At 40.2% G+C, this 26,298-nt stretch overlaps 1 protein-coding gene across 1 annotated transcript in view; it reads right to left on the bottom strand.

The window, feature by feature from the left end:
- Window positions 1–26,298, bottom strand: part of LOC145415676 (uncharacterized) — a 561,483-nt gene that overhangs the window by 294,009 nt on the left and 241,176 nt on the right. Inside the window, exons 39-44 of the mRNA XM_080284894.1 lie at window positions 24,815–24,952; window positions 19,086–19,295; window positions 17,253–18,056; window positions 14,080–14,253; window positions 9,594–10,388; window positions 1,751–4,306 (exon numbers count right to left, since the gene is read on the bottom strand). Coding sequence (XP_080141020.1) covers window positions 1,751–4,306; window positions 9,594–10,388; window positions 14,080–14,253; window positions 17,253–18,056; window positions 19,086–19,295; window positions 24,815–24,952 — 4,677 coding nt within the window. The remainder of the gene's footprint in view (window positions 1–1,750; window positions 4,307–9,593; window positions 10,389–14,079; window positions 14,254–17,252; window positions 18,057–19,085; window positions 19,296–24,814; window positions 24,953–26,298) is intronic.

Raw genomic sequence — 26,298 nt, 5'->3', positions numbered from 1 at the left:
ACAATCTGACTTACATGCACCACAATTTGATATGTTCATAATCATTCACTCTTATCATCCAACGCAGACCAACTCCCTCATTAATCTGCACACAAGTGTTCATACCTGACCTTTTATTAGTTGCACCTTTCCATTCTTTCACTTCATTGGTATGACAGCTTTCTTCCCTGAGTAGCTACAGTACTTTCAATTTCCTTATTCTCATATAGTATTCACTCACTACCTCTATCATTCCACAAAGTCACAATATCCTAATCTGATTCCTGAATTCTAGGGAGGCATGGAATTCTGACTCAAAGTTTCTGTAAACTTTTTGTGGGTAGATATTTACATGATAAGAGGATTCTTGGTCTATACCATTCCCCCCCTCCCTTTTAGCATCCTCTAAGACATCCTGGGAATCTGTAGAGAGCACTCTTTTCCTACATCCCCACATATATCACTACTGAACCATTAAGTAAACAAGAGTCTGCTGCATGTTGTATTTGAATTGCTCTCATCAGTTTATCAGTTTCAAATGAATTATTAAAATCCATACAGAAAGGGCTCATTATTTCTGACAATTTATCTTGATCATATATTCAATTATTGTTGTTGTTCTTGATTAATCCCAGTTCGCCTGGCCAGGCAGACTCAGCAACCGCAGGTAAGCAACTGCTCCAAGGGGTCATCCCATAGGTCCCTTACACCACTGATGTTGTGTCTGTGTCTATTTGAGGCACGTGCTGCACAATGCTCCATTATGTGTATGTATTACGTTGTGTAGGTCTAGTTTACAAGCACAACATACTATATCATCTGTGATTTCACCCAGCCAAAATCTAAGCTGGTAACTGAGGAGAGGTGGGTGACATCCTGATCTATGCCTAGCCAGGTGAACTCTTTGAGCTTTTTTTTAAGAATGTCTCTGTGGGTGAATATTTAGAGGTGGTGGCTTGCTGTATAATGTTCTGATCAAGTTGTTGTAATACTCTGCAGGCAAAATAAGTATTAGAATGTCTGGAGGTGGAATGTTGTCAAAGAGGGTCTGATAATGTTTGTATGGTGATCGTTTTACGTGTCTGGTTGTGTTAAGTGGCTCTATCATGTACTGACAGGGGTGTTGAGAGTTGACACATGCTGCTGTACGGAACTGTGCCTCCCATATCAGGATATTCTCTAACAGAGAGGACTTCAGCACAGTGTGTAAGCAAGTTATTGGAGCAGTTTTGGTGCAGCCAGTGATGATGCATGTGGCATTGTTCTGTATGGTTTGCAAGGTGTTCTGATGGGTGTTGGATAGGATGGAAGCCCATGTTGGGGAGGCACTGAACATCACTGACCTAATATATCATTTGTAAAGTAATTATGCTAATTATCACAATTAAATATTTCTCTGGAAGGTCTGATGTGCCCTTTGGGCATACTTCAAGCATTATCCAGAAACAATGAAAAAGGTAGCTTGCTGCTTCATAACAATGTTACAGGTGTGTTAAGTTTGTTGAACTTGCATTGCCATTGCTGCAAAATATCTGTACAGTAATGTATTGCTTTAGTCACTGAGGTAACTTGGTTGCAGAGGCCCTCAAATGTTTATCACACTTCAAACTGAAGATATGGAACTGAAGGTAAGGCTAAAAACTTACATAATTAATTAGATTGCTGGGAAGCCAGAAAAAGTGGACCTTCTGTACTTTCTTAGACATCACAAAGCCATTATAATCCACACATTTCAAGAAATGATGCACAATTCTGTAACATAGATTCTTACCTGTATAATCTTTCTGACAACCTCCATGTCAGAGTTATCAGAGGCAGTAGTGTCAAGGTCCTTATGCAATCTCTGCTCCAAGTTATTGAGGCCCACTTCCAGACTCCGTATAGCCACATCATAGTCTTGCCACTTGGTGATCAGGGATGCCAGAGCTTCACGTCGTGATTCCATGCCCTCCATGGCAGTTTTCCACTCTCGTGTAATTTCTAGGAGCTGGTTACCAATAGCAACATGACTTGTTTTATTAGCTTGTTGCAGGAGCTCATTTGCCTTTTCAGTAAAGTCATTGATGATGTAGCTCTGATCATACAGTCGCGTACGTTCTTCATCCATCCTCTGCAAGTTGATTCTCAATGCTGCTACATTAATAGCAGTATCATTAGTTAAAGTATTAACATTAGCATCATCTATGAGGCCTCTGGCACTTTCTACAATCTCAGTGTACTCTTGTGCCAGTTGAACATTCTTCTCAAGATGAGCCTTGTGATCTCTTGCAGATTTGGTTATATTATCTAGATCTTTTGTAAGTTCACCAAGCTGTTTTGTTAGTTCATCTTGATCTTCACTTGTTAATGATGGTACAATTCTTTCAGCAATATTACCTAACTGCTCAAGAGACTCTCCTATCAGACCTTCACTTGAGAAGTAAGCTATGTGATCTTCTAATTCTGCTTTGACATTATCAAAGTCAATACCATCATCATCACTGATGCGTTTGTTAGCAGCATTTATCCAGTCCCTTATCTTTGTGGTAAAGTCCTCATAATCCAATCGAAGCATGTTTGCATCTTTCAGATACTTGAGTCTTGATTCCAGTTCAAGAGGGAATGTGGACAATATCATATTTGCCTCTGATAATCTTTCTTGTAAGATGTAAGGGAGACCAACTTCAGATCTGGCTTTTTCTTGGACATTTTTTATCTTAACGAGCTGCTCCTCTATGTCCTTGGCCAATTCTTCATGAGCTTCAAGCTCTTCATTGGCACTCTCCACTTCTAAGGTAAGAAGTGGTCGAGTCTTCAGCTCAGATTCTTGTTCCAACAACCACTCCATGGTCATATTTAGTTCAATATGGATTCGTTTATGACTCTCAGCTGATACTTCATGTTCAGAGTGCCGCTTTTCCACTTCACGACGTAGAGCACTTAAGTTGTTCTTCACAATCTGCAGTTGCTCCATTATGGCATTGTGATCCTCTGCAGTTCCCTCTTCACTAATGATTGACCCTTTATCTTGAGCAGATGTCAACAGAGCCTCACATTCTTGAATTTTATTTATAACATCATTATATTTCCGAATTTTATCTGTTACTGTCATCTCTGTCTGCTCAATATCCTTGACAACTGTGTTATACCGGTTTGTAAAGCCAATTATCTCGGCAATTAGAGATGCATACTGCTGTCTAATAAGGATCAGCTGTCGTGTCCTTATAATATGCTTCTCTATAACCTGACTAAGATCTTGCTGTTGCTTGTAAACATCTTTCATCTCACCAATGCTAATGTTAGAACTAGACTGTACATCATCAGCATCCTTCCTAAACTCATTGAGTTTTCCTAGAGATTCTTGATAAGACAAAAGAATCTTCTGGGCATCTTCAACACTGCGACCCACTGGTCTACTAAGTGATTTAATTTCCTTCTGAATGGATGAAAAGTACTGTGTCGTTTGCACAATCAATTCAGTGTTGCGGCGTAGCTGTGTGATGGTATTTCGAACTTGGTCTGTTTTATCACCAATGGAGGAGTTCACTCTCGATGTTTTGTCCTGAATGTCTCTCACAATCTCTCCCAAGCTGAACTTATCAGCTTCAGTAAGGCAAGGTAAGAGGTCTTCACACAAATTTGTAATGCTTGTTACTCTCTGGTTGGCATCTTCACGTTCATCTTCCATGGTTTCAAGCTTTTTCAGTTGCTCTGCAAGTACTTCTGCTGTGTTCAGGTTCTTGGGATCTGTCTGTAAAGCAACTTCAGCTTGATGAAGCCATTTCTGGGCAATATCAACCTCTCTTTCAAAGTCTCTCCTTGCTTCTAAAAGGTTTGACAAACGGTTCAATGTTCCACACATGGTTTGGCGGAGATTGTTCATCCTGTCGTCAACATCAGTCAATATACCATGTAGGGAATCTTTTTCCTCTTCAGTGCAATCTTTAAACAAAGCACTACCCTGCCTTTTTACACCAGCAATACTTGATTCGGCATATTGTTTCAGTTCACTGTCAAGTCGTCTATACTTTTCTACTATACGAACAGCATTTTCAGATTTGAGGGGTAGTAAATCTGGAGCCAAAACTTCATCTGACTTGCCACTCATCCATGCTTGTACTTGATCAAGAGACTGCTCAAAGCTGCGTCGTTCTTCATATGATACAATCAAATCATTTTTTACTTCCATGACAGTGGCATACAGAATTCCTTGTTCATCTACAGTCTTAACCAGAAAATTTTCTAAAATCTGTAAATCTGAGTCGTCTATGTCACCTTTCAGATTTTCAACAGCTTTTTCTAACTGCGTAAGAAGCATCTTCTTTGCAGATATCTGTTTTGATAAGTCCTGGAAGGCAAGAAATGCATTACTGTTTTATGATAATTAAAAGTTTGCATTAAAAACTTAATTACTGCACTACAAAAAAAAAAAAAAAAAAAAAAAAAAAAAAAAAATGATACATAAAATGGGCTAATGTGAAGTACTTTCTTTTGCAAACAACTTAGGAGGGGTGGGCTCCAAGGGTCCAGGGCACTGCTGGTATGCATGACCATAGCTTTCTACCTAGGTAAAGCCTATCTATCTATCTGTCTATCTATACATATATATATATAGCGGCAGCAGCAGCCTGTAACATTCCACTGCAGGACATAGGCCTCTCCCAAATGTTTCCACCTATCCAGGTCTTGTGCTGTATCTTTTCTTTCCAGAACCCTAAGATCTCAAACATATTTTCTGCCTTCATTGTTTAGTCTTTTTTATTTGTCTGGGACCATGTATCTCTTGACATAATTTTTTTATTTCATCAAAGCACCTAGCTGCTGCTCATGCTACTGGTCTTTTTAAATCAGTTATTACCCAATCTGCAGCTTTCCTTGTCTGTCTGTTGTCATGTCATCTACAAATATGGCCTGCCCTCTGCCGTTTCTTCTTTTTTATTGATTCTATGTCTTCTACACCAGTCTGTTTCCATAGTCAAGCTGATTCTTTCCTATTTCTTGAAGTGATTCCTGGCACTGATCTTTCCATACATCTCTGGGAACTAATTAACTTCTTTCCAGTGATTTGGCCACTGTCCATGTCTCTGAGCTGAAAGTGACTACAATATGGATGCATCAATTTAAAAACGTTTCATTTTAAACACAATGGTAAAATGCCCTTCAATATGCTCCTTTGTCTACCAAATGCTCTTTAATCTAGTTTTATAACCTATTTCAGGTCTGAATGACAGGTCAGTCTGTACAAGTTGTCCTCAGTAGCCTATACAAATTCACCAGCTAATTCTAAAACTTCATTCTGGATTCCTATTTCTGCAACATGATCCTCATTATTAAGCATGACTTTTGTCTCTATCTTATTCATCTTGAGTCCTAAAAAAACAGGTGTTCTCTATATAAGTCTTCTATAAACTGTTGTACTTGTCCACCTGACTCACTGAATAGAATAATGTCATCTGAAAACCTTACACTGCTCAGATATTCATCTTTATTTTAATCCCCTTATTACCCTAGTTACATTTTCTAAAGACTTCTAATATGCCAGCCTGGATGAGTAATACTGGCTGTTTTCCTCTCAAACAAAACCATGGATAGACCATCAATGAGGCAGATTAACCCATAAACCATTGCCCAGGAAAACTGCAGTGTCTGTGATGTAGAAAAAAAAAAAAAAAAAAAAAAAAAAAAAAAAAAAAAAAAGCTTCCCCACATAATTTTTTGGTACAACTGGTTCATAGAGAATGTGAAAAGAATTATGTCTGTTAAATATTACACTGTTATTTGCAACAGCTTTGATGGTGCACTGTCCTTGAGTTTTACATATATATACACAGTACAAGGTGCTACCCAAAAGTTCCAGTAATTTGAACAAAGGGAGCCAACTGTTTGCAGTTTTGCCTTTTGTTGCTAGGAGGAGTCAGCAGCACCCCTTGTGCATCAGTGTAACCCTGGCCGTGTCTGGGAGTGGATGTGTTGTTGAGCTACACTTACTATTGTAACATAGTGTGTAGGTAGTCTGGTGGTTTTGCAATGGTGGACCTCACGGAACAAAGAACCTGCATCATGTTCTGCTTCAAGATCAACAAGACGGCTGCAGAAACTCACCAGTTGCTTCAGCAAGCCTTTGGTGACAATGCCATGTCCCAAAGCCGAAGATTTTTCTGGTACAAGCAGTTCCAGGAAGGACGAACATCTGTCAAAGACGATGACCATTCTGGATGACCGTCAACGGCAACAACACCAGAAAACGTTGGAAATGTTTGTCAGGCTATCCTTGCAGATTGTAGACGAACTATCCACAATGTTTGTGATACAGTTAGTCTGTCATACGGGAGCTTGCAACGCATTTTGTTGGATGTGTTGGGCATGAAATGCATCGCTGCAAAATTTGTGCCAAGACTGCTGAGTGATGAGCAGAAGGCACATCGCGTTGCAGTTTGCAGGGAGTCCAAGAATCAGGTCAGAGATGATGCCACCTTCATCTCCAAGGTCATAACTGGTGATGAATCATGGGTTTATGGTTATGACCCGGAGACAAAGCAGCAGTTATTGCAATAGAAGTCTCTCAATTCACCAAGGCCAAAAAAGAGCACATCAAGTTTGCAGCAATGCCAAGTCGATGTTGATCATTTTCTTTGATATCCAAGGGATTGTTCACAAGGAATTCATCCCACCTGGTCAATCTGTCAGAGGAAAATTTTACTGTGATGTTTTCAGTGTCTGAGGGAGAACATCTGCCGCAAACATCCACAACAGTGGAAGAACAAGGACTGGGTCCTGCATCATTACAATGCCCACGCCCACACATCAATTGTTGTCCGGCGGTTCCTGGCTTCCACTAACACGGCAGTCATTCCTCACCCACCCTATTCACCTGACCTTGCCCCCTGTGACTTTTTCCTGTTTCCCAAGCTGAAATTATAACTGAAAGGGTGTCGATTGGACTTCATTGAGGAGATCCACACAGAATCACAGGAGGTGATCAAGACCATCACGCCTGAAGCCTTCCAGGGATGCATGGACTCGTGGAAAAGACACTGAGGCCACTGTACACGTGCCCAAGGGGGTTACTTTGAAGGCGACAGTGAGAACTAGGAGGTAAGGTAACTTATTTTCCTACAATACTCAAATTACAGGAACTTTTGGGTAGCACCTCATATATATCAATCCCCAGGATATTGAAGAAAACGATCAATATCAACTTGATATTGCTGCGAAGTTGATGAGCTTTTTTCGGCCTCATCATCATCCATTCCCACCTTAGGGCAGGATGAGGAGTAGCAATGTCCAGACAGTCCTAATTTGTCCAATCCAATGGGCCACACTTTCCTTCGCTCACCATTCAGGCCCCCGGAATCCTGGCTCTATCCGATACGCCAAAATCATTCACCACATTCTGTAGCTTCACTGTACAGTACCCCTCCTTATTTTGGCAAAGTTTTCCAGTCATTCTGCCATATTCTAACATCAAAACATACATAGGATTATCCAAAATAATTTTCAACAACTCCCCCCCCCAAAAAAAAGCCAAAAAAACACTGAAAACTAAAAACACCCTACCTATACACTACTGTGTGTACAGTACCCCTCCTAATTTTGGCACCGTTTTCAGGTCAATCTGCCATATTTAGACATCAAAACACACATAGGAATATCCAAAGTAATAATGCTAAACACCAAGAAAACCATGAAGAAAACAAAACACTGAAACCCAAAGAACATCCTACCTAAACAGGACTGTATGTACAGCATCCCTCCTAATTTTGGAACTGTTTTCCAGTTATTCTGCCAAACTGAGACATCAAAACACACATAGGATTATCCACATTAATGCTAAACATAATAAAAACAATGCATAACCAACAAAAATCCACAAAAAACTGAAGATGGTTTGAAAATCAGTTTTCTGTGACGAGTGATTGCTCCTGAGGCTCAGAAAAAATTCCACAGCCAAATATGCCATCAGAAATTGGTTATATTGGTATAAATAGTATACCATCATCTTCGCTGGTGCTTATACTATAAGATATGCTAATAAAAACACATAAAACTGATAAGTACAAGAACAGAAATGCAGTGAGCATAAAGTGTTCAGGAGTAAAACTTACCTTCATATAACCTCCCACTATCCTAGTGCAAAATTTTGCCAATACTTTTCAAGAGTTAAGTATCTCTAGATGCAGAATTTCATGAGCTTGCTTGTGGTCACTTCAGAATTTTGATATGACCAACTGTAATCAAATAAATCACCATGGAGGAGGGTAGGAACTGAGGGAATGAGAGGGGAGCTGGGAGGGTATGGACGAGGGATGGAAGAATGGAAGATGTGAGGTTGTGAGCATGATTCTCCCCCTTCTGTCAACATGCAGACAGGTGCTTTTACTGTACATTTACTCATGGCTTGCGGTCTGTTAGATACCGAGTGGCAATGCGGAAACACAACTCACAGTGACTGTCAGACTTTTGATGTTTGATAAAGAGGTGGACGACCGCTGTCACCGAACATATACTTGTGGCTTGTGGTCTGTGTTTGATGGTGATGGTGGTTGGGAAAGACTTAGCTTGGTGGCCGTGTGACATTGGACGTTAGGTGGGGACGTGTACGGATGTTTTGACACCACTTGCGGGTTACAGACTTATTACTTGGGTGCTTGAGGGTCATTAGGATAGATTGGACGAGCGTGCAGCTTTGACCATTCGGTACAGGGGTGGATGGACATTTTAGTTCTGGTTGCGGGTTATGGACTAATTCCAGCTCATGGCTCGAGCCCAGCGGCCACGATACCGAATGTTTGAACATGTCGGCTGGCCGGCCGAAGTTCTCGGGGACTTTTACGTACAGATAATAGCAAGTAAATTTGGATAATGGTTTAATAGAGCCAAGGTCCAGATAACGAACACGTCTGAATACTAAGCGTCCGGATAAATGAGGGACTACTATATACAGTATATATATATATATATTGTACTGTACTTTCTTTTTTTATTTCACCAAAGACCAATCTTTTGGGTGTGAGGTGGTAGAGGGCTACTGAAATATTGGTAAGCAAATATTCAGATTACCATTTATTATACTGTACTTTACTCGTGACAAGCACCAAAATAATAAAACTAAAGAAAATTCCAATTTAATTGATTTCTATTGCCGTACATCATGGTCAGAGCCATGCCTTCTATTGAGGTGGGTCACAGTTTATAGGTCAAAATAACTTGTGGATTGAGGGGTGGGGACAATGATCAATGGTAAATCGTGGGCTACAGTACAAGTACGGTATTTCAAAACAGACCCACTTTATGCAGATGATAATGCTTGGTTGTTTGCTAATAGTAAACAGGATTTCTACAGACTAGTTCAGAGTTTTAGGAGATCAAAGAGCCAAGCATTGGTGAAGTCTTTTTGCCAAGATATACTATATACTCTACAGTAATACTATTCCCTATACCTTGGTTGATTTAGGGTTATATGCAAAACCAAATTTAGAATAATATTGGCACCTGCAAGTTTTCAGAGAAAATTTCAGACAACCTACACATGTTAGAAATCTATGGCAAAAATGCAATAAAAAAATGAAACTACTTTTAAGTGTCGGTATTGACTGTAACCTATTACTATTAAATAGAGAAAATATCATACATACATTGATATCAAGTAACATCATTTCAGTATTCTTGCTGGTGTAGCCAAGCAGAGGTTGATTCCTTACAGACTCCAACTTCTCTTGTATCCATGTCTGAAGGGTAAGAATATCAGTTTTGGTGTCCTCATACCCTTTCCTTGTCATTTCAATAACCTGCATCTTTTTACCAACACGTTTCTGAAGATCTGAGTATTTCTTCTCAACAGACCTCAGTTGTTCCTCAACTTGCTGGACATCTAAGCTAGAGAGTTCAGGCATTATATCACTGGCCTTTGATTTCAGATCTGCAAGCATTGTCTGGGCGTCTTCAAACTGGTTCCACAGCAGCTGAACCTCAGAGGATTTTTTTGCTGTGTCAAGATTATCACTTTTATCACATTTTTCCAACTGCTTAATAATAGTATCAAACCATCCATAGACATGCTGCAATTTCCTTCTGTATTCTTCAATCAGGTGATTAGTAGTTGTTCGAGAGTCTATGAGACTAGTAACTTCCTCCTCTAGATGATTCATCTGGTCACGAATATCAGTATCAGCAGAATCTGGAGCAAGGTTCATTTGCTTGATTTCCAATTCATCCAAGATGGTTTGCTTCTCCATGATTTTGGAGCGTAGGTCATTCAGCTGAGAAATCTCCATATTCGATGCTTCATGCCGTAACTTTGCAGGGCGACTCTTGAACTCTTCCACAATTACTTGATACTCCTCTATCCATTTCTTAATCACATCATTTTGACGAGCAAGGTCCTCCAGTTCACTCACTGAGCTGCTAATTGTAGACACTCGAGCCTGAACCTGCACAAATAAGAAAATATAGCAACATGTTCACAAAACATATATTTATTCCTAAGATCAAACTCAACATTCAGCTGTATTTTCTATGAGATACTAATGTTAAGTTATGGTCAATAATAATCACTATATGGCAATTTGAACTGGGCTGGAGGAAAGCAATGAGGAAAGAGGTAAAAGGATGGGGATTGAGCAAGGTACAGTAACCATCCCCCTTGTCTTCCTACACTTTTTTACTAACCATCTCTCTCTCTCTCTCTCTCTCTCTCACACACACACACACACACACACACACACACACACACACACACAGGTAAATAGGTAATAGGTAAATACATGACTGGGTGACTGGTCAAATGGAGAAGGTGTCTGTTGGGAGATCCATCTATCTACCACTACCTATATATTATAGTTGTGGGATTGTTGAATGTCTCTGCCTTGGTTGGGATTGATGTTCAAAGTGAACAGATGTGACCCACATGAAGTAGAAAGTGGATGTTCACTGCACAGTATGGTATGACAGCTGAGGAAGACTGACCACAGCCAGGAAGTGTATTGGTACACATATGACAATGAGATGGAGGAGGTCTCAGAGTTTGAAGGTTTTGACATGGAGATTAACATATATGACATGCTCAAAATACTGATGATTAGAGTTAAGAAGATGGAATTTGATACGAAAGAAGTGAAAAAAGAGAAAACAGGAAAAGCGCAGTGTAACTTTACAAATTTTGAGAAAATTCAACGAAACCACACAAAGGCAAATAAGTGTATTACAAAAAAAAACATAGTGTAAAGACTTATGAAAATGTTGTGACAGTGAAAATATAAATTTGAAACTACAGTATATTAAAGAAAGTAAGTTTTGATGTCAAGTTGAAACCAAAATTAAAGAATGATACTGATACTGTTGGGTTGGAATGACTATAATGAGTGAAGGAATGACAGAGATGGAAAACCTGAAGGAGGAGTGACGATTATGACTGGTAAGAAATTAAAAGTGAAATGGATAAAGTTTCAGAGTATGAAAGTAGAAATATTGGGGGTGGAGCTCACAGAACAATGGTGGGAAGCTGGACATAGCTATGTTGTATATGTCTCCACAGTCTAGGGAGTGGAAGAAAGATCGTCCAGTCTAAAAACTTAAATGAGTTCAAAGCAAATGAAATGAAACAATATTAACTCTGGAATCTGTACAGTGCATCCAGCTTGATTACTTGATATAGGATGATTCATACCCAATATGGATGAATTATCATACATACTTCAATAATGTCATAGTTATGTTTTAATTATGCCTGTATTATTCTTTCTGTGGAAAAAAATAAAAAAATCTATCTATCTATCTATCTATTGCCAGATGCCTCAATCCCGTTTGGGGTGGCCACAAACAAATCGCCTCCAAGTCACCCTGTCCCCTGCCATTTCACTGCCCTGCTCCCAACTCACACACCCCTCTCTCATATACCTCTCCACCCCATCCCTCCATCTCATCCTCAGCCTCCCCCTCCCTCTTCCCCCCTCCACCTCACTCACATACACTCTCTTCGTCAGTCTTTCACCCTCCATCCTCTCCACATGGCCAAACCACCTCAGTGTGTTCCTCATAACGCTCCCTATCACATCCACATCAACACTACAACGTTCCTTTATATCCTCATTCGTCAGCCTATCTCTCCATGTGGCTCCACAGGCTCCTCTTAAATAACTCAATTCCACTGCTCTCACTCTTGACTTGTGTCCTTCCAACAACGTCCAAGCTTCACTTCCGTACGTTAGAGTTGGTATCACAATACTGTCATGTAGTAACTTTTTCACTTCCATGCTCACATCCCTGTTTCTTATCACTGCTTTCAAAGACCAAGCAACCTTTCTTCCCTGCTGTACCCTTTCAAGCACTTCACCTTCCAAACCTCCATCCTTACTCATCACACTACCCAAGTACTTAAACGTACTCACATTTTCCAATTCCTCACCATCCAACTTCGCTGTACATTCACTGACTTCACCTCTCTCAAAGACCATCACTTTACTCTTCCCTACATTCACCTTCAGATTCCGTTTCTTACACACTCTCCCAAACTCATCCACCAAGCCTTGGAGCTCCCCTTCGTCTTCACTCAACAACACAGTATCATCTGCAAACAACAGTACAGGGAGTTTCCAAACACTATCCTCTCTCACCAGGGCCACTCCAACATCCACTACCCTACCTTGTACCTCTTTTATTACCCCATCCATGTACAGATTGAACAACCATGGAGACATGACACATCCCTGTTTCAACCCAACTTTCAAAGAGAAAAATTCACTTAGTTCACCATCCACACGAACTGCAGCCTTCGCACCATCGTATATACTCTTCACAGCATTCAACAACTTCCCATCTACTCCATATATTCTTAACACTTTCCACAATCCTTGTCTATCCACCCTGTCATATGCTTTCTCCAAATCCATGAAAGCTGCATACAACTTCTTTCCCTTCTCTAGAAACTTTTCCACTAAAGATCTAAGAATGAATATCTGATCCACACAACCTCTTCCCTTCCTAAAGCCTCCCTGTTCTTCTCCAACTAATTTCTCTGTTCTTTCTCTAACTCTGTCAATAAGTATCCTACCATACACTTTTCCTATTATACTAAGAAGACAAATGGCTCTATGATTACCACACACTTCTTTTTCCCCTTTTCCTTTGTACAAGAGAATAATTATACCTGACTTCCAATCCTCCGGGACTCTACCTTCCTCCCAGGCTAATCTGCACATCTTCCACATCCATTCTACTACTATCTGTCCCCCATGCTTCAGCATTTCACCACACACTCCATCAATTCCTGGGGCTTTTCCAGATTTAACTTTCTTCATTGCTTCCACAACTTCTATCCTACTGATTTCTTCCTGTCTTCTCACCTCCCTCCTTCTCCCAGCCTTTCCCCAGCCACTTATACTCGCATTACTTCCATCCTCTACGTTCAACAATTCCTTAAAGTGTTCTCTCCATCTGCTCAGTTTTTCTCACTTCTCCACTAGTAATCTATCATTTTTATCTTTCACTCCCCTGCTAACTTCACTTCCACCCTGTCTTACTCTTTTCACCTCTTCCCAGAACATTTTCTTACAGTCCCTCCACTTTACACTCAAATTCCTTCCAAATTCCTCATCCACTCTCTTCTTACTCTCTCTTACTAATCTTTTCACCTCTCTCTTTTATTCTACATATAACTCTCTCTTCCGCCTCTCAACTTCTTCCACGCCCCTATTTCTCATCCATTCATTGTATGCTTTCTTCTTTTGTGCCACAGCCTGTTTCACCTCACTTTTCAGTAAATAAAGAAAAGATTCCATCACAAGCATGATCCAACTTATCATGCACCACTTTATGTTTGTACAATGACAAGCAACTGACTTAACCACAACAAAACTCTTCCAGTACTTTACAATTGTCATCTGCTGCTCAACAGTATGAATTCTCAATACCGAATTAATTATTCATTTTTGTAATCTTCCAGATATATGATTCTATACATAAATAATCAATGGCAATAACAAACAGCTTACATCCTAACACAGCCCAGGAAATGAAAATCTACTGAAGCGAAATTTTCGATCTGTACAACACAAAATTATCTGGAAAGCAGAAGTTGCTAACCGGCCAGAATATTAAATGTGACATCAAAATATCATTCCTTACTTGTTCAATGAGATCCTCAAGCTTGGCCCTGACAGCAAGTTCATTTTCTGGTATAGCTTGAGAAATGACATCCTGTGGTGAACCAGGCCGGGAAATTGATGCAGTTGCTGCCTCACAAGCCTGCACAGCAAAGGCCAGACGAGACTTTTCCCCAAGAAGCTTACTGTGCCATGACTGACCAAAGAAACAGAAATATACTGGGTAATGCAGTACTGACAACACTCATATTCATGAAAAATGAACAACAAAAATCAAACTAAGAGAAGTATACTTATAAATAAGCAAATGCCTGTAATCTAAAATGTACAAGAAAAATCAGATCAGGTGAAGTACAATTATATTTAGCTGAATAATCTTACAATATTATTACCTGCATACTAATACTGATCCTATGAGTTACTTAATTACTTAGGTTGCAAAGAGGAATCCCTTACACAATAATATTTCAGTACTGAATCATATCATTTAAATGGGCTCCAACATGTTTGCAAGCAATGACCTCTGTCACCTAATGATATCTCTCTATACTGCTCAATGTCTGACAGTCTCCCTATTTAGTCCCTTATCCCTGAGGTCACACTCCATAACCTCATCCCACATCTTTTTCAGTCTGCCTCTCACAACTCTACCTCTGATGCTCACACTTCTCACCTTACACACCCCACTATCATACTCTATCCTCTCAACATGCCTAAACCATCTCAGTCTACCCCTCCTCATTATAACACCATTACATTCAAGTCCCATGCTTCCTCTCAACTCTACAATCGTGTCCTAGCTACCAAGGCCTCACCTTCAAGGAAGCATTGAAAATCCATTTAATCATGGTCATTTCTGTATGTCTGGGCCTATGAATATCCTCTTCCATTGCTTTCCAGGTCTCACTACCATACAGCATTACACACCTAACACATGCAGCACACAAAGATTCCTTACTACAGAGGAAGGGCCCTCTCAATTTTAGGACAGGCAACAGCTTCCTGAATTTTCTCCAACCACTTCTTACCCTAGATCCAGCCCTATCTCCAGCATATAACATGTCCCCCAAATGACAAAACTCCTACACACACTCAAGAGACTCTCGAACAAGATCAATCCTTTCATGCCTAACAATCTCTACATGCTCTTCCCAACACACCACACACACGATATCAGCTTTATTTTGCAACTTACCTCTAATACCACTCCACACCTTACGCACCTAGTTATCACAAAAACTGCATAAGATGGAACTACTTCCCACACCCTTGTAGCAAACCACACATGGCCACACTCCCTCTACTTTGACAATACCACCACCAACTCTAGATATTATTACTGTACTTTTCTTTTATCCACATATACCCTCACACCCTTGTGCCCCATTCTGTCTCTCCACTTCCTAAATCTTTCCTCTGCCTCTCTTTCATTCTCTGCAATCAAGTCATCAAATATACAACATCTCCCACGGGACTCCATTTTTGAAGTCATGTGCGAGCTTCAACTACCATGACAAACAGTAAGGGCCTCAAGACTGACCCCTGATGCATGGCAACATTCACAGAAAACTCTTCACTTAAATTTCCGATCACTCTCACATGGGTACAAGCATCTGCATACATAACCATGACCATTCTAACCAGCCACTCCTCGATCCTAGCTTTCTCACTGCCGCCTTCATGACCTCCCTACAGACTCCATCAAAGGTCTTCTCCAGATCAACAAAAGCAAAGTACTGCTCTCTGTTCTTTCCTAAATATTTTTCATGAAGCTGTCAGACAATGAATATGGCATCGGTGTTCCCTCTGCCTGGCATAAAACCAAACTGCATCCCATCAGTAATCACTCTTTCCCTTATCATACCTTCCAGGACTCTCCATTACCTTCATTATCTGGTCCAGAAGTTTTATGCATTTATAACTTCCTCTTTTCAGGGCATCACCCTTCCCCTTCTACACATTTACTATAACACTCTTCAGCCTGGCATTTGGGACAGCACACTTACCAGTATCTATAATCATATTTACCAAATAAGTAACAAAACCCACTCCTATATCTCCTGAGGCCTTCATCATTTCAACCCAGACACATCTGCTGCCTTCCCAACTGTATTCTACCTATTGCCCTGCTCACAGTGTTTTTACACCTTTTTTCATCAAACAGTACCTGATATTTGCTTTAACGATGCCTTAAAGAGGGAAACAGATGATAGTTAATAGTTTTTTAACTTTAAAGTGAAAATGGGTAAGAGATGCGTGCACCTAATAGCAGCACCGCTCTGAAAAGCTGTGATTGCAGCTTGGTCTCATAAGTCCTTATCATTACATTCCATGATGTGTCTTTTAATTCTTTATTATGTTTTACAAATGATATTCCTCTATTTAATAATTTATTGTGGCAGTATGTGGTACTTTAGGTGATATGAACTATTTATGTTCGTTCTGGACTTGAAATATTAAAATGTCCCCGACAGGGTCAATCTTGAGACCCAAGGCAACACTTTCCCACTGACTCCATGTGTAGCAGTCCAAGGCAAGGCTACCATAGACTATTAATGTACATTTGCAGTTTTATGATCTGACTATTTTCTTTGGTGGCATTGCATGCCTGAAAAGCTTCAAGATATCTATTAGGGACTGAACCTATGGAGGGCCAGCATATCAATTCAGTATGAAAAAACAAACTGCAAAGAACACTGATTATTATTATGCAAGTGAAAGTATGAGTAAAGAGACAGATATGCTGTGGAATTATAAATAATGATGCACTGTTCATGTTACCTAAATCACTATCAACTTTCATAGTGCAGGCAGTTCTCATTATAAATCTGGGATGTTTTATATTATTTTTTTAACAAATGCTACTTTCAAAAGCATTCATTCCATAATTTAGTGTGGACTTACTGTATCAGATCATTTGTGCTCAGGCAATAATGGATTACCCTTTACTTACAAACAGCTTTACAGACAGCTTTATGAAGGTATGTACTCCAAAATATCACTCCTTTTTCCATACAACTGGTACTACATACTGGTAGAATCTGGCATATCATCTTTGAATGTACCAATGGATCTTTAATAGGCAATTTTTCTTTAATTTACTAAGGATAGAATAGTAACACACATGTTAAAAAGGCAACATTAAATAAGGATTTCCAGTCTCGAATCTATCCTATAAAAAACCTTAATGCTTACCCTGGTGCACTCCAGATGGTACTTTGCCTCCTCCATTGTTTGGATGCTTGTGTCATTTTCGTCTGCTATTACAGGTTCCCATTCCTCCAGGTTCTTTTCAATTGATTCTAGGGTTGCTTCATACTCTTCAAACTTCGCTAGAGATTCATCTAGCCGTTTCTGAATGTGGTTGGCAGTACCCAGTAATGAATTGTAGCTCTCTTGAATGTTATGCAACTGATGTTCAATTCTGTCTTGGATGGAAGGAACTGACCCAATATACCGATCAATCTGCTTCCGACCCTTATTCTTCACCTCATCAAGGGTCTGCTGATATTCAATTATCTCTTCCAGTTGCTCCTTATGACTCTCAATCTGTTCCTCTGTTTGCTCTCTGTTACATATATACAAAGAATTCTCTGCCATGAGTTGGAAACTGATCTGCAGGAGCCATTTCTCTGTGTCTTGAAGGGCCAATTGATATTGGCTGAAGTCAGTGATCTCTTCCTCTAACTTTGAGGTGATTTCATTGCAGCGGGTGCTAAGATGCTCCCACTTGGCTTCTGCTTCCTCCACCTGATTCAAGATCTCATCATCACAGGCCTTCTCAGAGAATTCTTCAGCATCATCCAAGAGTTTGTTGACTTCCTCTCGCTTTTCCTGAATTTGTAATGCGATATGCTTGTAACGCTCCAAGAATGTACGCATTTCAGCCACTTCACCTCTTGAGTCAGGCGTCTCAACCAACACTTCTTCCACCTCAACTAACCAAGTGTCTAGCCGGCTGCATGCCTCACTGAACTCCTCCCAACGGTGGAGAGCAGTCTGATTAAAAAAGTACAATAGTGTATACAAAAAATAAAAACATAAACAATGAGAGAGAGAGAGAGAGAGAGAGACTTTGACATATATTATGGTACTATATACAGTACTATACATTATCTACATAGCAAATATCTATTATCTTACCAAACTAAAAGATTTTGATACAGGTATACCCCGGTTTAACGATGCAATTGGTTAAGTAAAAATCCATCACTAGGTGAGGTATTGTATCTTAGGGTAGATTTAACATGTAAAGTATAGGGATGTGTTTTTGAGTCTTGGGTTTCCCCCCCAGCGGTGTCCTAAACCCACCCAAATGAGTCCAAAAACAAGTTTCTAGCTAGCCTAAACCCCCAAATAGCTTTAAAACAAGCTAAACCAACCCTAAAGCAGTTTATGACTCACCTAAATCCAAAAATAAAATTTGAAAATCGTCAAATATAATGTCTGGAAAAAATCAAACTTAGTAAACTGTACCATAAAATGACAATGTTCACCCCACCTGTGACTAAAACACATTAATCTAAGTCTAAAAACATTTTATAAATCAATCTAAACACAAAATTTAAGTCTAAAATATCATCAAAATCAGTAAAAAGAAAAATTAAATCCCATCGTTAAACTGGGGTTTGGCCAACGATAGGTGGGCTAGTGAGAGACTGACGAGGAGAGTGTATGTGAGTGAGGTGGAGGGGGAGAGAGGGAGGGGGAGAGAGGGAGGGGAAGGCCAAGGATGAGATGGAGGGATGGAGAGGAGAGGTATATGAGAGAGGGGGGTGTGAATTGGGAGCAGGGCAGTGAAATGGCGGGGGACAGGGTGATGTGGAGGCGATTTGTTTGTGGCTACCCCGTATAAGGGATTAAGGCGTCTGGCAATGGATCGATAGATAGATAGATCACTAAGCTGGGGTATCACATCGAGGGGTATCGTATCTCGGGGTATACCTGTATTTTACAGGCAAGTCTCAAATCAAACCTAATATAATTATATTACTGTTTTCATAAAAGAGTTGCTGTAATAAGTCTTACTTTTAGCTTTGATTCAGTAGATGTCAGTGAAATATTGAACTGGTCCCATTCTGCTTTCAGTGTTGTGAAATCCTGTCTAATCTGATCCTGGTGCTCAAGGTGAGTGAGGTTGAGAGCACGCGTATAAGCCTCAGCCAGTACCCCAAGCAGATGCTGACCCTCAGACAGCCGCGTTGACACCAGCTTGATTGTGTCCAACTTGTCTCGCACCTGCCAAAGAAATGATACAACAGACTGTACTATCACAATTTAAAAAGTTTGCTGACACTTCCCTGCTCACTTTGCCTATGAGACATGTTATATGAAATATTTTTCCATTATTAAAAAAAAAAAAAAAAAAAAAACAAGAGATGATGGACACTGATCTTCAGGGAGGAAAGAGAAATACAGAAAACAGGATACAGTACATTGCTGGCTCGTTATTCTTGACAAACTCTTGCATGCAACAATATACTGATAAGCACCAGAGATTACATGCGATACATATCCAAAATTTGGCCATTTCTAGTGATAAAAACAATCTGACAGTACCGTCATCATTACCCTTGCCCAGTTCTCCATGTGTTCATGTAAGAGCCAGTGATATGAAAAGGAAACCACAAAAACAGAAGCTATTACAACAATCAACAGTGAAATAGGCCACACATCCATTCAATCATCAATCAAGCCTTCAAAGTATGATCCACACATAGCTTCCTCTTATCACCAACCTGACCATTTTCCACACATAAGGGTAATGTGAGGTAGCATTCAGAAAACAAAGAAGGCAAAAGCAAAAGAACAATTATTAACAACAAGCCTAATGTAATGGCTCTGACTTTCGTTCACATAATATGCAGGTCCTCAGAATATTGGCTTCACCTCAAAGGCCTAACTTCAGTGTAATCTGTTATTTGTAGAGCAGAACTCTTCCACTGTCTAACAGTTTTAAATGGAGTGCAACTCTCATCACGTATGTATCTCCTTACATACCTCATTCTCCACTTCCATCCTTACTTAATTCTGTTCCTTCCTTAGCATTCATACCTCTCCTTCTTAAACTTTTACTTTATGAATGCATCCTTTGGGGATTTCATTTCTTCTCTTCCCTTCAACCTCACTTACCTATCCTTTTTTAATTACTCAAGCCACATTATTTACCATACTAGTAATATTCTTTTGCTTACTATAACCATACCATACCATTCTGATAAAGACGTCCTAAAATCACATTTTTTCCCGACTCCTAATTTTTCATCCTATACTACTTATGCAATCTAGGTCCAGTATATTCACCAACGGTCACATTTCTATTTCTCCCACTCCTGGCATTTCATTTTTATGGTAAAGACAGATAAGTATCAATAAGCCTAAGTAAAATTTCAGCATTAACATAAGAGAAAAAAAAAATCTACTATCATCTCTACTTTTTCCTGCTTAATATGTTCTGGGAATATGGCAAAAATACTTTTTCCTTGCAAAGATGGCACACCTTTAGAAACCTTAACTCACCGACTGCTGGCCAACTTGGGACCTTCATGGCACCCCAGTGCTGGCCAATTTTCGACCTTTTTATTTTCTTTTGTTAGATAGGTTAGGAATGATGAGAGAACATAGAGAACAACCATAAAGTACTCACAAAAACCTAAAAGGTTGATTTTGAGGTTGATTCTCTCCCTCGGAGAGTAACTGAAATGTTCAGAGCAACGCTCGTAGACTTCATCAGCCACTGCCGACACCCAGCGAGTTGAGGTAAGAAATCTTTGTTTTCTTCAGGGATAAATATCCCAAATGACCCAGGGACACTTCTGGAAGGAGTCCCCTAGCATAATTATGTGGGGGCGCATTACAATATTCGAGTGAGTGAGTGGCATTTTTCCAATAATGTCCATATTATTGGATTTTCTAGTTTTTTCACATAAGTGTTTGCCCACACATAGATATCTTACATTTGCATCTTTTTTTCACAAAAAGAATTATTCTTGCACATCGTACTCGCTATATGTGTCTTTTCTCGAACAAACACTGATAAATATGATTATTTATGAGTGTGTTGTCCCAGATGATTGGCTGAAGAGTGTAACTGTAAATGTGTATTAAGGGAAGGGTGATGCTCTGGAAAGAGGAAATTATAGAGGTATAAATCTTTTAGATCAGATAATGAAGGTAATGGAGAGAGTTTCAGAAGGTATGATTAGAGAAAGAGTGAATATTGATGAGATGTAGTTTGGGTTTATGCCAGGTAGGGGGACCACTGATGCCATATTCATTGTTCGACAGCTTCAGGAAAAATATATTGGTAGAAGGGATCTGTACAGTATATTGTTTTTGTTGATTTGGAAAAGGCCTTTGACAGAGTCCCTAGAGAGGTGGTGAAATGGGCAATGAGAAAGCTTGGCTTGGAGGAGTGGCTGGTTAGGGTGGTTATGGCTATGTATGTGGGTGCTTGCATCCAGGTAAGAGTGAATGGAGATTTGAGTGATGAGTTTTCTGTGAATGTTGGTGTGCATCAGGGGTCAGTTTTGAGTCCCATGTTGTTTATCACACTACCTGAAGCCCTCTCACGTGACTTTAGAAACGGACTCCCGTGGGAGATGCTGTATGCTGATTATTTGGTGTTGATTGCAGAGAACGAAAGGGAGGTGGAGGAAAGGTTTAGGAAGTGGAGAGATGGTATGGGGCACAAGGGCTTAAGGGTAAATGCAGATAAAACAAAAGTGATGATATCTAGGGTTGGTGGAGGTACTGTAAAAGACGAGGGAGAGTGGCCATGGGCAGTTTGCCACAAGGGCGTAGGAAGTAATTCTATCTTGTGCGGTGTTTGTGATAAATGAGTGCACAAGAGATGTAGTGATATCACAGGTAGACTGCGAGATAATGCTGATTTTATGTGTACGGAGAGTTGGGGAGAGCAGGTGGAGACTCTCAGGCATGAAAGGATTGAACTTGCTGGTGAATCTCTTGAGTGTGTGGAAGAGTTTTGTTATTTGGGAGACATGTTGTGTGCTGGAGGTGGGGCTGGAGCTAGTTCTGTGGCTAGGGTGAGAAGTGGTTGGAAGAAGTTCAGGGAGCTCTTGCCTCTTCTGACACTGAGAGGGCTCTCCCTACGTGCTAAGGGGTCTTTGTATGCAGCATGTTAGGAGTGTAATGCTGTATGGTAGTGAGACCTGGGCAGTAAAGAAGGAGGATATTCGCCGGCTCAGACGTACAGAAATGACAATGATTAGGTGAATGTGTAGTGCGTCCCTGCGTGCAAGGTCTTGGGGGGCTGGGTTTACAATGGAAGAGCTGAGAGGTAGGATGGGACTGGAGTGTATTGGTGTTGTGATAAGGAGAGTAGATTGAGATGGTTTGGACATGTGGAGAGGATGGGGGATGATAATTGGGTGAGGAAGGTGAGAAGTATTAATACTGGGGGTGGGGTTATGAGGAGTAGACTGAGAAAGACATGGGACGAGGTCATTAAGTGTGACCTCAGGGTTAAGGGATTGAACAAAGAGGCTGCCATGGATCATGCAGCATGGAAAGCCACCATTAGGTGACCAAGGCCGATACATGCAAGCATGTTGGAGCCTTTAAAATAAAAGCGAAAATGAAACGAACACAAGACACATTACACAAGTTATATATGAAGTAATTAGTAATTACACTGCACTTATTATTATGAAATCATTTACATTAATTCATATATTATACATTACAATTACTCATGAAATAACTTACATTAATTTATATATACAGTTCAGTAACACTCATAGGGATCTTTTTTTGCACATAACACATGTTTCTAACACTTAGAAGTGAAGGAGGGTGTGATATTCCTGAAAGCATAGGATTGGGCACAACCTCACATCACACTCCACACACTGGTAGAAGGCAGCATAGGTGTTAGAAAGGAGAATGATTCTCAATATTAGCTCCCTTTTTAAAATATTCTTGAAGAAATCGATTCTCCATGAGGTGGGAGTCAGCTCCAGCGCAGTACCGCCTGCCCTATCACCGCCTGTGAAGGGATGATGGGAACGAAATTGCTCCCTTCTTCCCACTCCCATGTGACTTCATCCCCTCCTTAGGTTTCGCCCTCATCACCAATGGGGCCACCTCTGTCGCCGTCATCCGGATGGGCAGGAAATTCGGTAGTAGGTTGGGAAGGAAGTTGGGGAATAAAGCTTGTCTCCTCACTTTCCCCACAACTTGCACTTTTCTTCCCCCTGCCTTTTCCCTTCCCTTTTACTTTACCTTTTCCTCCTTCCTCGCCATCTGAGGCTATGTGAACGAAGTGTGGGGAGGGTGTGGGGAGGGAGTGTGGAGAGGTTTGGGTGAGGTGGAGATGCTGGGTTAGTGAGAGGCAACGAAGCGTGGGGCTGGAGGTGGCAGGTATCGTTGCACACAATGTGAATAGAACAAAGCACTGTTTGCCTTGAACTTTTTACTAAATAGTTCTCTCACACTTCTCTGGGTTTTCCTGGGCAATCCTACCCACATAGGCAGGCGATGTTGACCTGAGGGGTTGGCCTTGTATTCCTTGTCACTAGAGGAATCGTCCATGGAGCAAGAGCGGCGTGGTGAGGTGGGAAGTGGTGGTGGTGATGGTGCAGGGTGAGATACAGCCATGTAGACAGCCATATTCCTTGCCTTTCTTGGGGATAGAATCCCATCCTCGCTGCTTAATTTTGACTCAGGTTGGATGTAGTCTTGATCAGCAACTTCATCATCAATGGGAGAATCACTTTCTCCTTCACAGGGGATGCTCAGGAGCTCGTCAATCTTGTGCTGGGGAATACCATGACGCACCATGGTGCTCACTTGCTCACTCACTCACTCACAAAATGAGATGGCAGGGCCCCGCATGGAAGGAGGGGCAATGTGACGACTCATAGCGTGGGTATTAGGCCTAAACAGGTGCAGGAGTATCCCTAGCAAATATCTCATGACAAAACTGAATTCTTGAAATATGGCAAATATCTTAAATCGATGACATACATGTACTGCACGTCGCTGGCATGCGGCAGGTTAACTGTTTGTCTGTTTTTATACTTTAGGCAATCGTCTGCCTTCATTTTTAAACAACTCATTTATTACATACTAATCTAAAATCAATATGAGAACAGGGGTACAGTATTAACACCTTCACATGAATTTATTTTGCAGCTCCTGTATTCAATTACCTGTCTATATCAATGCTTTCAGAGCACCAGCCACTCCACTTTCTTCTATCACTGCACCGAGTGCCTTGGTTTAGTTACTTATATGAATGGAAAGTGTGAAAAGTAACTGAAAAAGTGGACTATGAAAGGGATGTTGCTAGTAGTGCTTTATTAAAGTTCTTCATACAGAAGAGAAAATCAAGTGAGTAGGCTGCAAGGAGCCCTGCATAAAAGGTATTAGTACAAGACATGGGAGTGGCATGAATATGAAAAGTTAAAAGTGGCAGTAGTGGTATGGAAGTGGTGGTGAACAGTCAACTAATAAAATACCCTGTATAAAAAAGTACAGTACTGGTAAGCCCTCATTATGTCCTTTTTTTTTCTTATTTTACATTTTTCTGTTCTGTTATGTCCAAAGTAATTTGCTGAGATATTGTCCATTAAAGCTGCATTATTACCTATTATGCTGATTTGCATGTGTCCCTCTACTTACAGTACCAGCTGTACTGAAAAAATGCTGTGATATTTAGAAATGCATCACTGACATATCATGGCCTTACCCTACTTTAGAATATACTACAGCAAACTTATAAAATCACTGACCTCTGTTTCAGAGCCATTATCATCCTGACAGTCATTAACTGTGCCTTGTGAGCGCTGAAGCCACTCCTCAAACTCTCTTTTGGCACTCACAAACTCTGTGTGGTCAGTTAGGGTTTTCTGTGCAATCACTACCAGACTCTGTAAATAATAAAAATTTGGTGAAAAGAAGTAAGCTTTCCTGGATAACATCAGCTTGTGAAAGAAACTTACGAAGGATATCAATACTTAACCAAAAAGATGTAACATTAAACATATCAAAGGCTTAACCCCTACATGCCTGTTGACATGTATAGCCGTCATGATTTTGGGCTCGGAGCAACGCCGGTTGACGTGTATAGCCGCAAGCGTCTTCCTGCCACCCTTTGAAATTCAACTTACCCTTACTCATCGACGGGACCACCTGGAGACATGGGGATACTTTTATTTGAAAGAGGAAGAGTTGGTGAGTCTTATATATCTTTAACCTTTTCTCTAACTCATAGTTTGGCAGATATCAAGGCTTGAAGTAAGGGTATTTTTTCCAAAATCATGGATCCCCCGTAGGGAGAAGCGTGTGACATTGGAAAACCCCCAGCGTGTAAGGGTTAAGAAAACTACAAAACCATTCACGAATAATGAATAATTAATTTGGAATACAGCAGTGCAGAAATGATTAAAAAATACATTCTAACAGTTACAAGAGAGCACTGTAATCATGACTACCTGCTGACTGCCTGCAAGTGGGTCTTATTGAGCAGCATGCTGATGGAGTCAGCCAAGATTTTTTTATACTACCTGTATAATAAATACTATTTATTAAACTTTTCTTAACTTGCTTGATGCAAAAACAGTGGCTTTGAAAAACTATGAAATCTTTCATTAAGCAGCTGATGATATCATCCAATATACTCTCTACATCAAGCTTCTTTTAAATTCCCCTATGTTTATAACAATTATACAATTGATTATAATGAGTAAAATCAGAAAGTCAAAGAAATAAAAAATCATGTAAACTAATAACAGATCCTGTACTACTCCTTTATTCATGAATACTAATTGAGAGTATTGGTGCTCTTTAGCTAAAATGAATCTTCTTAATATCTTGCTACATTAATGACAGAATGCTAAGAAGGTAACCTTCAAGTGTTGGCAACAAGACATAAAAAAAAGTACTGTACAGGCATACTACAATACCCAACGGGTGTGCATACTTATGACAGTTGTCAGATATTAACTTTGTCGGATTTCGAAGCAATTTTCCCCTTAAGTTTCTTAAGAAATAGTGAAGATTCATTCCAACCCCAACCTAAGGTTCACAAATATGTAGTAATGCACTGACAATGGATGTAAAATGAAACTAGTAATGTTTATACCAAGAACAATGAATGTCTAAAGGACTTATTTATTTTTAAAGTACCATGCTTATGTGTTCATGTGGTAACCAATTTACACAGTTGTTTGTTTAACTCAGCCTACCATGTAAACCAGTCCTGTGTATGCTGGGA

Source organism: Coenobita brevimanus, chromosome 13, assembly GCF_032717465.1.
Source record: "Coenobita brevimanus isolate Jiangsu-jjx chromosome 13, ASM3271746v2, whole genome shotgun sequence".
Classification (NCBI taxonomy): Eukaryota; Metazoa; Arthropoda; class Malacostraca; order Decapoda; family Coenobitidae; genus Coenobita; species Coenobita brevimanus.
Note: the sequence above shows the minus strand (reverse complement) of the source record. Positions and strands in the feature narration are given on the sequence as shown.